General features: G+C 42.8%; 2 protein-coding genes across 3 annotated transcripts; one reads left to right on the forward strand and one right to left on the reverse strand.

Moving 5' to 3' along the window:
* Positions 1-3,600: 3,600 nt before the first annotated feature.
* On the forward strand, positions 3,601-7,452 carry LOC146705753 (uncharacterized). The gene is made up of 6 exons (XM_085463563.1): positions 3,601-4,293; positions 5,815-5,976; positions 6,219-6,393; positions 6,524-6,606; positions 6,717-6,805; positions 7,017-7,452. The coding sequence occupies exons 1-6, from the start codon at positions 3,685-3,687 to the stop codon at positions 7,096-7,098; spliced, it is 1,200 nt and encodes a 399-aa protein (XP_085319689.1). The 5' UTR covers positions 3,601-3,684; the 3' UTR covers positions 7,099-7,452.
* A 1,518-nt stretch (positions 7,453-8,970) lies between these two features.
* rnf208 (ring finger protein 208) lies at positions 8,971-17,474 on the reverse strand. 2 transcript variants are annotated; one of them, XM_085463565.1, is made up of 2 exons: positions 16,607-17,474; positions 8,971-11,132 (listed from the first exon to the last, which is right to left on the reverse strand). In XM_085463565.1, the coding sequence occupies exon 2, from the start codon at positions 10,111-10,113 to the stop codon at positions 9,340-9,342; it is 774 nt and encodes a 257-aa protein (XP_085319691.1). In that variant the 5' UTR covers positions 10,114-11,132; positions 16,607-17,474; the 3' UTR covers positions 8,971-9,339. The 2 variants fall into 2 exon arrangements, with proteins under 2 accessions (XP_085319691.1, XP_085319690.1); XM_085463564.1 differs by having other exon boundaries at positions 16,603-17,474.
* Between the last annotated feature and the right edge of the window lie 2,532 nt (positions 17,475-20,006).

The following is a 20,006-nucleotide window of genomic DNA, read 5'->3' on the forward strand; positions in this document are numbered from 1 at the left end:
ACAACCTCGGAACAAAAGTGACGGGCACACAATGGTGCACTGGGCCAGGAACAGAAAACGAGTCTCTTGGGGGACAGAGAAACAGCACAGAGGGATCGAAGCACGGGGCAGGCTCTCGGGCAAGAATTCCCCGGGGACCCGGAAGGGCTGGCCGAGGACAAGTTCAGCCGGGGAAACTCCGAGGTCTTCTTTAACCGCACAGCGCAACCCCAGTAAAACCCACGGAAGGCGGTCAACCCAGTTGCCATCTGTAAGAGAAGCACGGAGCACGGCCTTAAGCGACTGGTGGAAATGCTTGCACATCCCGTTGGCCTGCGGATGGTACGCAGTGGTTTGGTGGACCTTAACCCCCCAGGCCATCAGCCATGGCAGACCAAAGCTCCGAAAAGAACTGGGGGCCCCTGTCTGAGGTGATGTCGGTGGGGGGACCGAAACGAAACGTCCTTCAGTACAAGGCCCGTTTGCGCAGACCACAGAGCAAGGACGTCCGGGTCGGCACGCTGGTCAGCGGCCATAGCGTCAAAGTCTATGCCGACATAAACAGGAGAAACCAGTGCACGGGACGGACAGTCAGCCACGCATGGATGGACGAGAACTCCTGGTTTCAGCTAGGGGCCAGACACAAGGCTCTGGTCAGCTCCACTCCACTCCAACCAGCGCCATGGACCGTGGCTGAGACGCGTGGTGGCTGCAGAGGGGGCAGGAGGATCCGTCTCTCGCACCCTCACCCCTCCGGCGCGGTAGTACTGGAGAATAAATTCAATGTCCTGGATCCTGTGGACTTTCCTTCTCTGACCGCTAGCCCTCGCCATCCCGCTGTGTTGCTGAGGTCTGCGCCATCTCCACCACTACGCCCCCGGAGTCAGGGCAGCAGAAAGGAGGTGGAGGAAAAATAAAAATACTATCAACCATCAAATATTTTGCGAGCAACTTAAAATGTACAATAATACATTAAGGAACTCAAGAAATTCATACTTCGCCAAAATAATCAGTAATAACAAAAATAATCCCAAGGTCCTCTTTTCCACCATAGATCATTTATTTAACCCTGATTTTAACAGCTCCCAAAGAACCCCACAGACTCACTCTGTGAGCAGTTTGCAGACCACTTCAGGGGAAAAATCAGCGCCATCAGATCTGATATTTTATCTAATCGCGATATGTTTGTAAACACATCTGATGGCTCGATTGTACCTGAGGAGACACTGGACAGCTTTGTCCTGGTTAATGCTGAGAACCTTCAGAAAGTTTTCTCCACAGTGAGACCCACCGCATGTCTTTTAGATCCAATCCCTTCTTCACTCTTTAAAACACTTTATGGATTTTTTGAGGCTGAGCTTTTATACATGATGAATTGCTCTCTTCAGTTGGGTGTCTTCCCTGCTGCCTTTAAAACGGCGGTGGTGAGGCCCCTTCTGAAGAAGAGCAATTTGGATTGTAATGATTTTAATAACTACAGACCTGTATCCAACTTACCATTTTTAAGTAAAGTCTTAGAAAAACTTGTTTTTACTCAGATTACTGATTTTCTCAATGATAGACAGATCCTGGAGATATTCCAGTCTGGATTTAGGGTGAACCACAGCACAGAGACGGCTCTCCTAAAGGTTTTAAATGATCTTAGATGTAACTGGGACTCCCAAAAGCTCTCAGTCCTGGTGCTACTGGATCTAAGCGCAGCCTTTGATACAGTAGACCACGCTATTCTTTTAAACAGACTGAAACACATGGTGGGCCTCTCTGGTGCTGTACATAACTGGTTCACTTCATATCTCTCTGACAGAACTTTTATGGTGAGTATGGATATATGCTCCTCTAAGATCCATAGAATGACATGTGGTGTGCCTCAAGGGTCGGTTTTAGGCCCTGTACTTTTTAATTTGTATATGTTGCCTCTCGGCAGTGTCATCAGGAGGCATGGAGTGAACTTCCACAGTTACGCTGATGACACGCAGCTGTACATCTCCGTGTCTCCTGATGACACCAGACCAATGGATGCCCTTTTTAACTGTATCTTAGATATACGATCTTGGATGGCAGAAAACTTTTTACAGCTTAACCAGGACAAAGCTGAAGTTTTAATTGTCGGTCCTGAGGCTCAGAGAGAGAAACTCTTGTCTAAATTAGAGGCATTTTCACTATGTCCTTCGCTACAAGTGAAAAACCTGGGTGTTATTTTTGACTCTGAGCTTGGTTTTATCCCACATGTTAAACATGTAACCAAAATTGGATTTTATCATCTAAAAAATATAGCCAGAGTCCGCCCTATTCTCTCTCGGGCCAACACGGAGATGCTGATGCATGCTTTTATTACCAGTCGCATTGATTACTGTAATGCCCTGCTCTCTGGTCTTCCTAAAAAGAATATTTCAACTTTACAACTTTTGCAAAACTCGGCAGCTCGTGTGCTGACGAAGACCAGAGGGCGGGCCCACATTACACCGGTTTTAGAATCGCTGCATTGGCTCCCCGTGTGTTTCAGGGATATGTGTGTATTCACATCATTTATGTTAATGAGAGTGCGGGGAGTGAGTTGGAGGGTGGGATGTGCTGCTTTTAACTATGTAAAGCACTTTGTGCTACATTTTTTTTTTTTTTGTATGAAAAGTGCTTTATAAATAAAGATTGATTGATTGATTGATTGATTGCTCAATTGCTAAAAAAAAGGATAAGAAAGTCTGGCTTCATGGAAGCAAAATAAAAAGAAATGAGAGGTGGCTCAATACTTTTGCACAGTACTGCATTTAGATTAAAAAATGTACTAATACAGAATACAATGTGAGAAACACTGATTTTTGAAAACACACACACACACACACACACACACACACGTGTGTGTGTGTGTGTGTGTGTGTGTGTGTGTAAAATCCTTTGAAAAGACTGAATAAGTATCCTTAAAAGTCATTTACAGAGTGTGATGAAGTTTTGGAGTAAGGAAAATATTTATCAAGATGACAACAAACACCACTGTGAGAACATTATGTCTGTTCAGTGTTTCCAGGATTGCGAAGGAGCCTTTGCATTTGCTCAGATGACCCGTGCTGTCACCGCTCACCTGGGGAATGCAGCAGACATGACCGTCCGTGCTGCACATGCCTACAGGATCAGATAAACCTGAATTTTGTGAAGTGACGAAGCAGCGTTTATCAGTCAAGCTCTTTTGCTTTTCCCTCTTGGACTCTTTGTATCCACTGAGGAACGTCAGTATGTTTCCACTTTTATCTCGTGGGGGTAACATAAATGGCAGCACTTATACGATTTACCTTAAATATCAGCATTCCTTCGTTTCTACCTCACTTTCTTAGAAGCTCAGTGCATGTTATTATTATTATTATTTCACCTGTAATTACACACGATTCCCAGGTTGAAGATATGTGGCCATGCTGAGGCTTGCTCATGTCATTTTCTGGACGTTGTTACAGGTGTGAGGACAAATGCAATATTTCAGCTGCATTGCATCTGAGTCACCTTCTTTTCCAAGTAATTAGCGAGGAAGGAGCAGGTATCAACATGCAGCTGCAAGCTGTGACCGGGATGGGCGTGGTGAAGGCGCACAGGCGAATCAGAAGGCATGTTGTGAATTCTAGTTCATCTCTGCAAATGACTGCGTGGGTTGTCTAAGCTGGTGCCTCGCTTATTTTCCTCTTTCAGCCTGGCAGCACAGGTGCAAGGGACGAAACAAGCATGAATCTGTACAAGAGCTTTGGAAACCTCATGGAGACTTGGGTAACTGATGACACAAGTCCTGACTCAGAGTGGTTTCAGCGCAATGCTAAAGACCCTCCAACACCTTCCTCAGAGATGGAAACAAACGGGCGCTCAGAATCAGTGGACTCTGGAGTGGAGACGGCCAGCTGTGACACATGTTTTCGTGCTACATCGTCCTTTGCCTCAACAGAAATAGAAGAAGATCTCACTCCAGCATTAACATCGCAGTCTCCTGTGTTCTCCTCTCCCAAGCCCACCTGCTGCCCTTCTTCATCCCCGCTTCTATGTTCCAGCAGCACTCAGAAAGACTCTACTGCCTCGCACCTTAAATTAGAGCAAGTGTTACAAAGGACTGATTCTATGTATTCAAAGGGCAACTCAAAGCCCCTGACACCAGAAGAAATGCTCAGTCGGCGACCTCAAGCGTCTTTTCCGATCAAACGGCACACATCGGAGTTAGTAAGAGGTCAAAGATCAGACAGACTTGACGAAAGAAGGACAGTCAGTCCACCTGTTTCCATTCAGCCAGTGTCAGAAATGTGCAGACGGACTCAGTCTATGATTAGTAACAGGCGGACATCAGAGGTGAGAAGCTCTTCTATCATGAACCAAGCTTTGAATCTCTTAAGATTTTGTGTTTTTTCCATAGTAATGCTCTATCACTTAAATATTGTTTTTGGTTTCTGTTTGTGCTTTTCTGGGGCCAGTTTCGGGATGACATAATTTAGTCACGGTTACATGTACCATCTTGCACGGCACAAGCCAGACATTAGAGGAACGGTTGATAGACTGTACAAGAGGTTTAACAGGCCCTCCACTTTTTCCTGGAGGGTTGCAACACAGAAAGCTGCTTTCATATTCAAAGTAAAGCTTGCATGTCATTAATCAGACAAGATCTCTTTCAACAAACTTTCACAAGACCGTCGTCTGCGCATGGGCTCATAAACCAGTCTGCCCAGTTAGCAGGCATGTGAAGAATGGATATAGGACATGTGGGGAGTCTGTGGGTCTTTTTTTTTTCAGAATGTGAGACATATTTCGTTAATCAGAGGGCAGAAAAAATGTCTTGTTTTGGAAAATTATTTTGGGTGTACAAGATTGAGATGAATGGATTCAATTCTCAAAAAATGTGAAAACCAGTTCACGCTGACAGTGCACAAAGGTGAAGAAACAACTGGATTACCTGAACCATTTGAAAGCATTTAGTTCACAATGCTTTGTTTTTAGCCACTGGGTGTGTGTCATAAGTTTGTTCTTGTATTCGTTTGGCCAAGGTTAAATAGCTTTGGGTAATGCAATACAAGGAAGCTACTTAATGCCAAGTAGTCACATCTACATAACTATATACTTTTTTAATTACATGCAATCAGATGCGTATGAATGTGTCAGTCAGATGAATGTGGATATTATAACTAAACAGGTTGTGATTTCCATTGTTAGGTTTTCATCTCAACTCATCTGAACTTAATAACTTGAAAAAGTAATATGATATATTGCTTCATTTAACATGCTAACACACTCAATTAGCTCCAAACACCACAGGCATGGTGAAATTAGGCCCCTAAGAAGGCGCTATGTAAAAACTTTGCAGAGAATCGCATACATTTTGCACAAAAAGTGGGATTTTCGTTAATCGGCAGAACTGCAGGTTAATCAGTTTAACTGTGACAGGAACTGTCAGAGCCAGTTCTGCTGGCAGTTAGCCACTCTGCCTCGTGGCCAAGAGGAAGCATTATAATGTAAAATGAAAAGGTTGATAGTATGACTGCCGCAGCTGTTTCATCTTTTGACACCTGTTTTAATAAAAGGTACTGACTCAAATTTCTGGCATGTGCAAATGTTGGCTTCACAGCTTGTAATCAAGTTTGCAGGGGTTGCGGGACAGAAAATCCAGTTGTTGTTGGAGTTTTTTAAATAAAGTGTTGAGATGTTTTAAACAGGTATGTTTCATAGTGGTGCTAAATTTAAAAAAAGGGGAATCATGGAAGAGTTTCCCACTCCCAGAAGTAATATCTGCACAAAATTTCCTTGCATGTGCGAAGTGTATTTGTAACAAAACAGCAGGATTTTTAAGTTAACATTTGATTTGCTCTTTGACATTTGCAGGGCTTTGGTTGCAATGAGATAAAAGAACTGAGTCCTGGGTTCATCTACCTGGAGCAGGTGTGTCAGAAGCTAGAAGATATTGCAAGACAGCAGATGGAAAACCGAGCGCTACAGATGGAGGCAGACGTCCTCGTGCAACACAAAGTCTTCCAAGTGAGCCAGGTGACGTCATTCATTTCTTAATGTATGAATTCAATTCAGTCCAGTCCAATTCAATTTTATGTATATAGCGCCAAATCACAACAACAGTCCCTTCAAGGCTCTATGATGTCTCACAGTTAAGAACTCGTAACAGTTTCAACAGGTAATAAAACTGACACGAGTTTGTCAGATTAGTGATGACAAATTATCCTGCAATCTGGAGACCTATATGAATTAAAAAGCTCACTTTTTTTTTGTTTTAGACTCCTGACATCTGTCAGACTGACTCTGTAACTGCAGAGAAGGACTTAACCACTTGTCAAAGCCTTGAAGATACAGTAAATGTAGAGCATGTTAGCAGCGAACCCAAGCAGCGGAAATACGGACATTTTCGGCAGAGATCAGCTTCAGATACAACTCTTGCCATGATGCATTTAAGTGAGTTATCATCCTACTGTTGTTTTTAAAAAAAAGCCTGATTACTTCTTGTGGTTGTATTTCTGTCCATTTGTTGAATAGAATGTGTACTTTCTGTGATCATGAAGCCTTATTTGTGTTCCTGCTGCAGAAAAAGTGAATGCAGGCTGGAGAGGGCAGCATATGAGTACACATGACCTGCTGGAGGAGCTTGAGGAAGTCCAAGAAAATCAGGTAGAACATCAGAAGTAAATAAGAAAAAATACATGTGTATATCATGAATTATAAGTGATAAGAAATATGTTATTTTATTAATGTACTCTTAATCTTCTTTTCCTCTTCAGGAATCCACAGAGAAGGAGACAAAAAAACCTATAATGAACTGGAGGAAAAAACTCCTGTCCTTGAGAAGAGATGCTTCATATAAAAGGAGGTGAGTTGTGTTATTTATACACTGATGCAGTGGTCCACAGGTAATGGATCATCGATAAGGAGGCTTTGGTGAGATTTTTGGTGTTGATTTTCAGACGATGCATCTGCTCCTCTTGAACATTTTGTTCTTTTTTTCATGAAACGCAGCACAAACGCAACCTCCACTTTCTGACGTTGACTCGTTTCATCTCTTTCTAATGAATTTTTTAAAGCCAACAGATGCAGCCATCTGAGAAAAACTCGACCCGTCGAAGGCTGAGCCAACTGTTCAAGAGGAAAGACAAAACTGTATAAATGGACCACAGTGTCTGGCTTGATGTTTTGATGTTAGAGATTCTGAGGAGAAAAGGCTTTTCTGCAAAACTACAAGCACTTTAACTGCTTTCAAAACTACTTCCTATTCATCCCTTTATGCACCAGTGTGCTGCATTATATAAATGTAAAAAGTTTACTTGCTTTTTAAAAATTTATATTGACAAATAAAGGCAATTTCAATACTGTTTATTTGACTGGGAAGTAAATGGTTAAGTGGTTCTCTCATTATTTACAATTAGCACAACAAAAATGTCCTATGTTACTGTTTTTAACAATTAAAGCAGGCTATACTGCAAATGTCAAATAAAGGAATGATGAAAATACTTCACAGAAGTTCCAGAGTTTTGTCTTCTTGTAATTTGACAACACAAAGTTCATGTTGTTCATGTCTAAGAAGAACCATGATTACATAACACAGAGTTTCTGCTTAATGTGAAAACCTACCTTAGACCGTGCAGTTTAAACAATGTTGCTTTTTTCCTTCTTATTATTTAGAATTTTTAATCATCAGGAGTTCAAGGGTTACACTCAGTGACCTTTTCATAGACTCAACTTATTCATTTCTTATCAGTTAATCACATGGCAGCAACGGACTGTATTCAGGCACGTAGACATGGTCAAGACAACCTGATGAAGCTCAAACCAAGCAGCAGAAGAATGGGAACGAAAGGTGATTTAAGTGACTTACGTGCATGGTGTTGTTGTTAGTGCCAGATAGGCTGGTCTGAGTATTTCAGAAAGTGCTGATCTACTAGGATTTTTCAGCACAAACATCTCCAGAGTTTACAAAGAGTAAAGAGAAAATATCCAGTGGTCAGCAGTTCTCTGACCACAGGATATGTCAAACAAGAATGGCCTCATAGGAAGACAACATAAACAACAACATATTAATACCAAGGTGTGCCAAAGAGCATCTCTGAACATACAACATATGGAACCTTGAAGCAAATTTACTACAGACCACTGGAAAAATATTTCCTGGTCTGATGACTCTTGATTTCTTCCGCAACCCTCAGATGGTAGGGTCAGAATTTGGTATAATCAACATGAAAACATGGATCCATCTTCACTTGTATGACTGGTTCAGGCTTTTGGTGTCGGTGTAATAGTGTTTTTTCTGTATTGTTACAGAAATACAATACAACCCATCTGAGTATTATTGCTGTCCATCCCCTTATGACCACGGTGTACCTATCTTTTGATGGCTGCTTCCAGCCGGATAATTAACCATGTCCCAAATCTCACACCACCTCAAGGGATTGGCCTCCAGACTCCTGATCTCATTCCAGTAGAACACTTTTAGAAATAAGAAGCTCGTGGATGTGCAGCTGACAAATTTTTAGCAGCTATGTGATGGTATCATGCTAAATGGAACAAAATCTCAGAGAAATGTTTACACCACTTTGTTGAATCTGTACCACAAAGAATAAAGGGTGGTCCAAACCAGTACTAACATGGTATACCTAATAAACCGTCCAGTAAGTTTTTAGGAAACTCAGAACAGACTTGAACCAACTCATTACAGTATGTGGAAGATTTTAACCAACTGCCAAATGTATTGTTCATCAGTTGCTGTTGGACTGTTGAACTTAATGAATCAGCTATTTCAGATTTGGAGTAAATTGGTTTTCACTACTTAGAAACTTTAACTATTCAATTTAAGGGTTTCATGGGCTAAAACTGCCTTTAAAATTTCCTTGCTTATCAAAAATTTTACACTTTTTAATCCAATTTTGGGGTTTTCATCTGAATGCTGTAAGAAACTGGTTTAGCATTCTTTTTTTTGTACTTAAAAGTCAGTATTGTGAGTACCCTATGATTCCCACCCAACAAGTGCAGGCCACACAGAGGTACTTTTTCTCATTTAGATAATCTTTATTCACCTAAGTTGGGGGAGATGGACCTCCCCAGGCATTCCCATGTAAAGAGATGTCAACAAAGACAAACACGTCCAACCAAACGAGAGAGGGTGAACAGGATTCCAGTCCATACATAAAATACATTTATTTACTATTTATTGAACCACCGGCATCCATTAGTCCCACACAGCATCCATCTGTGCTATTAAATATATATAGATAACATCTATGGAGGGCTTTATTTACTGTATGTGTGAGTGAAGGAGGGAATTGGCAGAACAGGCAGAGCTTATAGACGAGGAGTGGTGGTGGTGGTGGTGGTAGAGCAGCGTCAAGTCATGCCTGCAGTGTCCGTCCTTGTCTACATGATGCCACAGGAAGACAAGGGGTTGGCAATCTGACAGGTGCAGGCTGACTGGCAGTACTGACGCACAGTCTGGTAGCAGCTGCGGTCGGCGTCCCCGCCCCACTGCACGGGCCCGTTGGGGTCAGAGGGCAAGCGGCTCAGGATGCTGGTGTTGATGGCCAGAGCAGCCAGGCCATAGTCAGTGAACAGCACTGTCTCGCGGCGACACGTGGGGCAGGAGATGAACTTGTACTTGGGACACGACTCGTAGAGGATCTGCAGGCATTCCTCGCACACTGAGTGCAGGCAGGAGAGGATGCGCGGCCGCTTCCCGGCGAAGTTGTATGTGTGGCCACAGGTAGGGCAATCCAGGGGCTCGCAGGGCATTACGGGTCCCGAGGAGGAGGAGGAAGAAGAGGAGGAGGTGGAAGAGGAACGTAGCACGTACTGGTTGACTATGACGTCGTCCATCTTGTAGTGGAACTGGTGGTAGCAGATTTCATTGGCACTGGTTTTTCGCTGCGCCAGGAAGCTCTGTTCCCTGCGCATCACGGGGGCCGGGGGGGACACCATCGGCCTGGGAGACCCTGCTATGTCCAGAGTTAGGTCGCTGCAGGCCTGGTTGACGATGATCTCACCCTCACCTCCACCGTCCCACGCCACTCTGGGGGGCGGGGCATAGCGTGGCTGGGTGACGGGCACAGGACACTCTCTGGGAAACTTCTCAGACTGGATGATCTTGACGGTGTCCATCGGGATGGTCACGGGCTGACGCCTGAGGCAGGACATTCGCACGGTTTTGGAGGTGGGAAAGAGAGGAGCAATGGCTCTTATCAGCGCTAGACAACTCTGCCTGGTTCTGTGCGACGGCAAAAAAGATTAGACTCCTTTTTTGAAGTCAGCCATTAGAGGGGACATGGGGACGGATGGTTCCCTCCATGTTTCCCTCAGAGATCCCCCACACCCTCCCCTTGGTGGGCACTGTTGTCAGCCTGAGTCTTTATGAGGTGGAGACAGATAGGAGAGCTTTGCCAGAGCACCACAATCTGTAGCTCTTATTCTGTCACAGCTAATATGTACAGATGACTTAACAGTCCAGCTTACAGTATCGGACCAGTGTTGACTACTTAAAGGTAGTTTTTTTTGTTGTTACTGTTTTAACTCACTTATGCTGATGGTTCTCTGCTGTCTCTGATGGCTATTCACTCACAAGAACTGCTCAGCACAGAGATAAACACTGATAAATAATCTCATATGCACACAGATTCTCACATGTACACATACAGTACAGGTTTAGTGGAGGGTTGGATTACAGGCAGTTCAGAAAGGTCCACGAGGTATTGTCTGAAACGATATCCTGTGCCCTGCTAAGGCTTTAGATATGTTTCTTGCTCAGCCTTGCTTAGCTTCCTGTTTTTGGCTGCGGATGTGTTACACATCAACTTGAGTGTGTGAGAACGAAAGAATAAATTCTTGGTCCAGGTTGGTCAGCTGACCCTGTGTGACCCTTGTAAGCGCCTTGAGGCAACTGTTGTTGTGATTTGGCGCTATATAAATAAAGTTGAATTGAACTGGCTCAGTGATAAGAAGTAGCGAGGAGGCCTTTTATTGGAAGGTGCCATAAAAAAAAAGAAAAGGAAAAAAAGCTGTTGCAATGACTCCTTAAATCTCCAAGGCTCCTGAATTCCTCGGAGGTGGGAGTGAAGGGTGGTTTATTTGGACTTTCAGATAGTCGTCCCAGCTAAGCAGAAAGAGTGGTAACAGTTTGGTGCCTCAGTCCAATAACCGGATTCCTTTTGTCCATCCACCTGTGATCAGAAAGAAAAAGAAAATAGTTTTAGCATTGGTTCTCGAAAAATCCACGGTTGCTTTCTCTAAAATGGTGCCAAATATGTGCGTGTGACCGACCGGAATTTGTTCCGCTCTATCTGTATACTGATTGTTTTTCATTCTGATGACAGAGGATATCACAACAGTTCATTAAGGGGTAAAAAAAAATGGTCCTACTTCCTTCTTTCATCTTTACATTTGGCTCAGGTGAGTCTCTACAAAGACAGATAAATATCATGTTTCCAGACGCTCTGGGGCACAGCACAGGGAGCATGCCTTCCTGTGACTAAACACAATCAGCACGCTGCCAGGTCTGAAGATCGTGCTGATATCTAATGTGCAATGGCGAAAGAATCACAAACACAGGGCCTGGAATGAGCCTAACAAAGTTACCACTCAGTGTATGCCTTTCTTTATTCTTTTGAGCCTCTATCATTCAGTGTAGTAGACTGCACTAATGTTCTGGTAACACTGCAGCAAGGATTGAAGAAGCACTGAGTCATGAAGTGCCTCAACATAGTGCTGATAATCTTGACCAGGGGGATTTCATCAAATGTATTTTTTATTTTTGCCTTCTTATTTTAGGCTTACATGACAAGTTTAAAGATAAACTGAACATTTGTGCCACCCCAAGCAAAGCAATCACCTCTAAAATCTTCTCGCAGCTTTCAAAAACACTAGTGTGTACCTATATCTTCTACATAAAGTAAACGGTGCTGGGAACTGGGTGCACCCCCCCCAGTAAATGTAACTGACATGTATTTTAAGTCATAGCTTGCTACACCGTGTGGTTAGAGCAGGTGATTGTGCCACAAGTTTCAGGCCTACTCTTGTCACTCCTCCTGCTTCCTGTCAACACCCAGCCATCATCTGAGCTGCGTCAGTCCGACTCCAACACGCGTGGGAACAGGTTACAATCAAGCAATGGGGAGCTTGTGTCATACCGCGTGTGGGTTTTTTGCGAGAAAGAACAAATGCACAGATGAATTTTTTTTTAGCTTGACCAATACAAAAGCTGTCGAAAAGCAGAAGAGGGAGGATGACACATCTTTCATTCTCCGCGTGGCTGTCAGCGGTGATGATTCATTAGAGAGAGAGGGAAAAAAATGAGCAGAGGAGGTGACCTACATGGCGAGGAGGAAAAAAAAAGACAGAGAGAGAGAGAGAGAGAGCACAGCACAGGTCCTGGTTTCTATTTCTGGGTTGTTTATCTATTCACTTCTCAGTGGTTTCCTGCCCCCAACCCCTGCTGCAGATTCATGCTGAATGAGGAAGATGTACGCAGACGGCGGAAGTCTTTAGCTCATTACTCTGCAGCGAGCCATTTTAGGCTTTGTTTCTCCCATTTATCTGCTCTCTATTAATCTCTTGTCATACTTGCACACAGGCATAGGTGTGGGGAAACATCATTCACAATTACACCATCATCCAACACTGCAATGCCACAACACTCCTCCCAAAAACAGCCTTTCTCATCCTCTTGCGCACACAATCAACATTAATAAAATTTGTACATTTCACAAGGCTCGGTGGTGTTGGCAGTTAAGACAAAGTGCCATCTCATTTTCATTTAAAATCCTTGATTCTTTCAAAAAATATTTACGTGGGAATTCTCAAAGAGATAAACAACAAGAATGTACATGATATAGTTTACAGACTTTTATTTGCGCCTTCTTTTAGACAATGTTAATGCTGTGGGACACGTTTAACCGATTTCACAATTCGTTTAATAATTGGCATAAAACTTTTGTTAAAGACAAAATATTTGTACAATTTTTCTACTAGATATCAAACTTATTTCATGGATTCAGTATATTTAAGGTCAGGTGCAAAGACCAACTTTTTTGCTTTCTATACTTTATTCTTCGATCGTGTCTCTGATGCTTTGTTAATTTCCAGCTTCATGTTTTAATGTTTGGATGTTGTGACAGTAGCTTTACATGATTCAAAGTGTAAAATAATCCTTCTTTATATTATACCAGGCCTTCATGGAACTCTTCCACTGATCCTCTGTCTCTCTCTGTGCTCTTACCCACCCACCCCAGTTAAAGAGGATGTACCTCCATGAGCTAGCTTCTATCAGATATCATTCCTGCTAAAAAAGAGGTCTTTCCTCCCTACTGTCACCAAGTTAGTGGGACTCTTTCTCTAATACTGCAGCGTCTTCGTCTTATAATACAAAGCACCTTGGAATGAGTGTTGTTGTGCGGAGGCATTATATACATATATTTATCAAAAGAAAGCAAAAAAGAAGGTGCCGAAATGAACCATTTGGGCTTCACTTTAATGCCACTGTCACTTTAGGCCCTTCTTTTGACTGGTGGCCCCTCTGCCCCTCTCCAGCAGCAGGTGGGTGGAGCTGATTTGCTAACAGTGAAAGCAGTGTGCTTAACATGACCATATTTAGAATGTGCCCTTTCTTTGACATTATACAGAGCCACTAACAGAAAAACAACCTGAAACAAAAGTTTACAGCAGCCTGAGCCCTGAGCTCATCATTCACAGGGATCCTTTGTACTTATTATTTAAAACTTCAGCTATGTTTGACATGAATAGACACTAATATAGCATATATACTGTATGAGCGAAAGTAAATAATTTAATAGGTCTACTTTAAATCTCGTTTTGTCCATTTTAGACTGCAATTTACTTAGACGAGTTTTTTCCCTCTAATCTTATAGTCTTATCTACGTTTTCACCAAATGTAGCTTAAAACACAAAATCTGTAGTAGAGCCTTAAAAAGATGAAAACAACAACAACAACAACAACTATTACTATGCACCACAGCAGCACAAATAAACTTTGTCATATGTTCATATAGATAACACAGAAAATATCATTATCTAAAAGTCTGAAATTTCTATTTGGATCAAATGATTATTAATCAAAAAAGATCTTTCATGTCTAGACGGAGCTTGTAAAAATAACTCTGACAATGGCAAGGGTCAATTTGATAAAGTATCTAGACTGCATGAGGATCCTTTGAGCCTGGGGGAGTAGAAGAAGCTAAAATTACCCTCTAATTTGGTGACAGTGTTACAAAAAGGGCTGATAACGGATGCAGATTGCTTGCTGATGGGCCAGCCTTGGCGCAGCCTCCTCCTAACCAACGGAGCCCTCTGCGGTTATGTAAGGAGCTCATCTTCTACCAAGACACCATATTAACAGTGCAAACTGCCCTACACAGCTTTGACACTGTTTGTGTGTGTTTGTGTGTGTACATAGCTGGATCTTCCTGCACAGGAATTATTACACTAATGAAATCATGGCAGGCATTTGACCTCATCATCACAAGCACGAGGAGGAAAAGCAGAGCTGACCACAGAGATGATAGAGGAGGCTGCCTCAGCTGCACATTCCTCATACCATTAGAAGACACACAGAGCTGCATTCACATTTCTGACACACACACACACACACAGCACATTCTCACCAGCATACTCCCCATCACGTACAGGGCACCACCCTTTACATTCCTGGACACACAAACAAACCAGATAACCGGCTGATAACTGCCGCTAAAATTAGGATTTTTAAACGTCTCGTATACTTAGTGGTGGATTTATTAACACACATTTACGTAGCGCTCTGCTCTGGTCCTCCTGATCACAGTGGATAGATTCCACCTGTGCACATCGGAGTGCAGGAGAAGGGCACCATGTTCTGAATGAGTCATAGAGACGATGCGCGAGTCTCCATGTCTGTCTGTCTCATTTTCTCAGTGAAAATCTGCCCGTCACCGTTTCTGTCTCCCATATATCTGTCCGGATGGAGAGAGCAGAGGATTGGGTCATCATGCCCCGATACCTCATACCAGTAGTATGTCAAGTATGCCAGCTATGTTGAAATTTGCATCTACATTCGTACCCCGGCTGGTAAAAAAAGCCAAACAAACAAACTTTCCAGTCGGACCCGTGTGAAATATTATGCTCTATTTTGATTGCATAACATGTGGTGACCTTAGCGGGCACTGAGGGCAAATCCCCAGATTTACTGTATGTTTGCTGGCTGCAGCTTTTCTCTGCAAATTATGGAGTTGCTGATTCGAAAGTATGAGTTACTCCTGTGGTTAATTGTGGTTGCTAATTTATAAAGACAACAGAGCTTTTCTCCTGTTTACATTCCTGTTTTTCTTAATATTTTTAACCCCATTATATGCGACATATAGATGTCTAATTTCCTGGCTTTGGACACTCATTCACTCATAATCCAATAAAGTGCTGTCAAGCTAATAAAATTTAAATGACAGCATTTAAATACATCTCACTGTTATTTGCTGGATTTTTAGGCACATGTTTGTAACCATCCATCTGTCATGTTTACAGTCAGCTGACTGACTGGCTGAATGCAGTCTGATGTTTGTGTTTTTAGATGGGCACAGAGTGCTCCGTGCATGAGCGGCGAGGTGTTGTTTTTAATAATTAAGCACGCTGCCATTCATGGCAGACATCGGCCATTTTCCCTCACAATTTATTACAGCCAAGTGCTCTTTGTTCTCATCTGTGTAGCTCCCACAGCAACATGGCAGAGCCGCACACAGGCAGTAAAATAAAAGCAACAACCTGAATGTCTCATGCCTCACACAGACCTCATACAAGAATTATGGGGGGGTGAGCTCTTCAACAACAGTGGCTCGATTGACTGAGGCAATTGATTTTTTTTCTCTTTAAAGAGGCTGTCTCGGCACATGTTTAAGGCTGATGGCACTGATGATGCTCCGGAGGGACTAATGTGCGTTGGCCAAAATGTTCGGACTGTGTGAGATAAGCTCGCTTCAGTGTGCTGGTTGCATGTGGGAGGGGTGCGTTCGGGAGCAGCAGTTATGCAATCACAGCATGGTGGTGTACCGCTTTCTCACTGCGGCGCCAATGTATGGCCAATACGGAGATGCTGACAGCTACAGAACAGCGCGTTCCTGCCCCATCCCTGCTACCACTACCCTTCCTCCTCCTGCCCCTGTTGTCCATCCACGCAGATCTCTGTCAAATGTCAAAACCAGAGACAGGAAAACCTGAATATACTGTTAACACGCAAACTCACACATGCTCAGGCTCTGTTCACAGTTTCCAGACAATGTTTGTTTGTGCTCCGTGCAGATAAATACGCAGGCAGGTGCAGGTCCCATTCTGCAGACGCGCACGTGTGTCTCCATTCATACATCCAGGTGGGTGTGTGTGTCTGCAGAACGGATGGCCATGATGCAACACTCACACAAATCCCAGCTTAATGTAACAAAGCAAAAAAAATAAATAAAAAAATAAAGCAAAGCCTGTCTATTTCATTCAAGCACAAAGACAAAAAACAAAAAGTGTGTATGTTGCTATGAACGCAACATACATGAGCCACACCTCTCAGAGCCTAAATGTACAGGTCACACAGATAATCCAAGGAGCAACACAGAGCAAAAACCTGAGCGTCTTCACCATGAAGCATACACCGAGCCTCACCTGCCTGTCTACGCAGTTGTCTTGTTTCAGTCCTGTCTCGCGCCACGTTCCTGTCTTTCTGTTTTTGCTGTGATATCTTTCGTTCTGTGAAGGTAAAACCAAACCGTGTGGTCTCTTTGTTCGAGGGAGGACTCTCTCTCTCCTCTCAGTCTTCTTCTTGAAGCATCAGCGACTAGCAGCAGCGAAGGGAGGCATCAACGGGGAAGTAAGATGGAGGAAGCTGCTGCTAGGTGGATACATCACGTCTCTGGGCTGCTTTCATCGACCTCCACATCCCTTGTTTCGTTTCTCTGGAGCCTTTCGTCCTTCACTCCACTAACCCTGTTTCTTCTCCTCTGAGCTGTGGCTGAACGTCTGCCTCCGGTATCCTTTTCTCCATCCCTTTTTTCCTCTTCCTCCTTCAGATGATACAGCTCATTCTGTGCACTGATATGAGCTTCTGTGCTGTGACTCTCATATGTCTCCTTCCCTTTCTTTCTTCCTTTCTTCCTTCCTTTCTTCTGGTTTTCAGGTAAACCTCACTTCTCCTCCCTTCCGTCTCCCCTGCTGTTCTCTCTCTTGGCTCCACTGCCGTTCATCGCTGCTCTTTCTCCTCCTCCGTCTGCTCCCGTCAGTGCACCTCACAGTCACACATGCGCGGTGTTTTCACACATATACACTCTCTCTCTGTGCTTCTGGCTCCCTCCTTATGCATGTGGCTTATTTTGCCTGCCTGCCCCCTTCTCTCTCTCTCTCTCTCTCTCTCTCTCTCTCTCTCTCTCTCTCTCTCTCTCAGACAGACACACACACACACACACACACACACACACACACACACACACACACACACACACACACACAGGCCTCTCTTTTCCTCTTGTTCACTCTCTCGCTGCAGCACACACTGCAGTGCCTCTGCAGCCAGCATCACGTTTTCTGGTTGTCAGAGAGAAAAAAAATCAGCCAATGAGGAGCAGAACCACACTCCCACCCCCACTCTCATACCCCCATCTAAGCACACAAACGCATATTTACACACAGGCGCACACGATGCCTTTTCAGATATGAAAGCACCAGAAGCTATGAATCATACTTTACATGCACAGACTGAAATGAATGGTTCAGTGCACCAGCTGGGCACAGGAAGCTGGTATAAACAGATCTGTAATCTACAGAGTACAGCTGATACACGAGATGAGAAAACAAAAGACAAACTGACCCACTGATGTACTGCATACCTGACTGGAAACTCTGGAAAAACAAATCAGTCACTGCACGTCAGTTTACAGGCTCTATAAACACAAACTGGAGCAGGGTGATGTTATTTGTATTAATTCTTCTTTAAGACTTTTAATTAGATTTTTTCAAAGCTAAATCTGAGACTGCAGACTTTTCTGTAAATTCACTCAAAAACTTAAATGCACTATCCTAAGCCCTGGACCCACATAAGCAGGGATGTTGCATAATAAGTTTCTATCTGCTCAAGCTTTCATGCTGACCAATAGATAATCCTCAGATCAAAGTAGGAAAAGACAGCATGTGAATTTTCTATTAAAGCAATAGGGGTTTGCTTACATAATGTGGGAATCAAATGCATAATATATTTGACAACTCTGCATACCAATTAGCTCCCTCTTAGCATATTTTTTAGCATTTGCCTCAGGTAACGATTCATGTTTGAAATCATGCAGAATGTCCAACATTCATGGTGCCTGCTATAGATACAGGACTACACCATTCACAAAGACAGTCACATTTAATAGCTGGATTTTAAAAGTCTAAAAACTGCAGTACAACTGCAGAATAAAATAACTCTTCAACTGCTGACTACAGTAAATCAATGCTGCTGCATAAATCTGACCCAAATGTGAATCGAAACAGTTCAGTGACTAACTCGAAGATATTTTCAGCAGAATTTTTCATGTAGCATTGTCTCCCTGAAGGCAGCATGCTGTAGGGAAAAAAAAGGAGGCCCACTCCCCGTACCTTACCTTACCTTAGAGGCCATGAATCACCTGGCTTTATACGGAGCTGGAGGGAGTGCATGTGAAATCTGTGGCTTTCTGCTGAGGGCTAGACAGGATGTCTGGAGAGCGCTCAAGGCTAAAGTTAAACTATCTGCTCATTAATATCTGAAGCTGAAGGTAAGCTGGCTGCTTGATGAAATGTCTGATTTCCCATTACACACGTGTCAAAAAATATTGTACAATACACGCTGTTACCAGCACCAATGAGAGGTAATTTATTTTAATAGCTACTAAGTAATTATATCTTATCAATTAATTAGCACCTCGGTTATTTTTATTTACTGGTGCATGCCCATGCTACAGTAATGTTTGGTTTGTTTATGAGCTGAAATGATGATTGTTATAAGGCATAGGTGCACAAATACAAAAAAGTAGGTCATTTGAGACCATGGCTAGGTGGTTGCTATGCAACATGATGAGGTTAAGTAACACAGGGCCTGTAATTCGGCTTTTCTGGTTATAGATGAAGTGTTGCTGTCTTGAAATTAAAGTGACAGGATGCTTTCATAAGGTGTCGGAGGTGCAAAAAGGAGAAAACAGGTAATTTTTGCTGTTGCCAGGTGGCTGCCAAGTACCTGCTGGTGTTATGTATAATCAGAGGTGGCCCATAAAAAACAAAGCGTTTTTTTAAGAGTATCATACTAATATCAGGTTTAAAACAATATTAATTGGAAGGAATATAAACTTTATTTCATCCCAGAGAAAGCAGAGAAAAGCAAAGGGCGTAAAAGAAATCTAGCTGTATTTGCTGTTACCTGCATTGTAAAAGAGTGACTTAGCCTTAGCACCCACAGAGAAAAATGAGTAAAATCAATTACTAAAGTTAAAGTGGGATTTGGCAGGTAGGGGGCAACATGGGGAACAGAATTATTTAGAAATAAGTCACAATAATTTGCATTGTGGGTGCAAGTACAGTTTCTGTACTGAGTGGTGCCTATATAAAGCTTGTATGAAGTTGATATTCAGTGGATGAATTTAATCAGTATCATCACCTTAATAAAATTATGTCTGCTAAACTTAACGTAGCCTCACACAGACCATGAACACCACAGCTCATCTACATCTGTCCAATATAGCAGCTATAAACAGCACTGCACACCATCCAGTGTAGCCAGGAATAAACTGCCTGGTATTTTTAAGTAACCCTTTAATAACACAAAGTCAGTATAACTTTTATATGTTTCACACTATGAAAAAAACATAACTTTAGGAACATATAATGCATAGGTCCATCATCTGTCCATCATGTGTATTTGTATTGATGTTAAAATTCTCCTCCCTCTTTAATTTCATTGTGTCAGATGAAACTAATTTGTTTGTGACAGGAAAGAAGTAATAACTCCTTTTGAAGAAAGGAGAAAGAAAAACCTTTGAAGCATTTTTAAACTGACTTGATTG

The sequence above is a fragment of the Copadichromis virginalis genome, linkage group LG7 (assembly GCF_057382275.1).
Source record: "Copadichromis virginalis isolate Kocher_CV1m ecotype Utaka linkage group LG7, C_Virginalis_male_GT1.1, whole genome shotgun sequence".
Taxonomy (NCBI): domain Eukaryota; kingdom Metazoa; phylum Chordata; class Actinopteri; order Cichliformes; family Cichlidae; genus Copadichromis; species Copadichromis virginalis.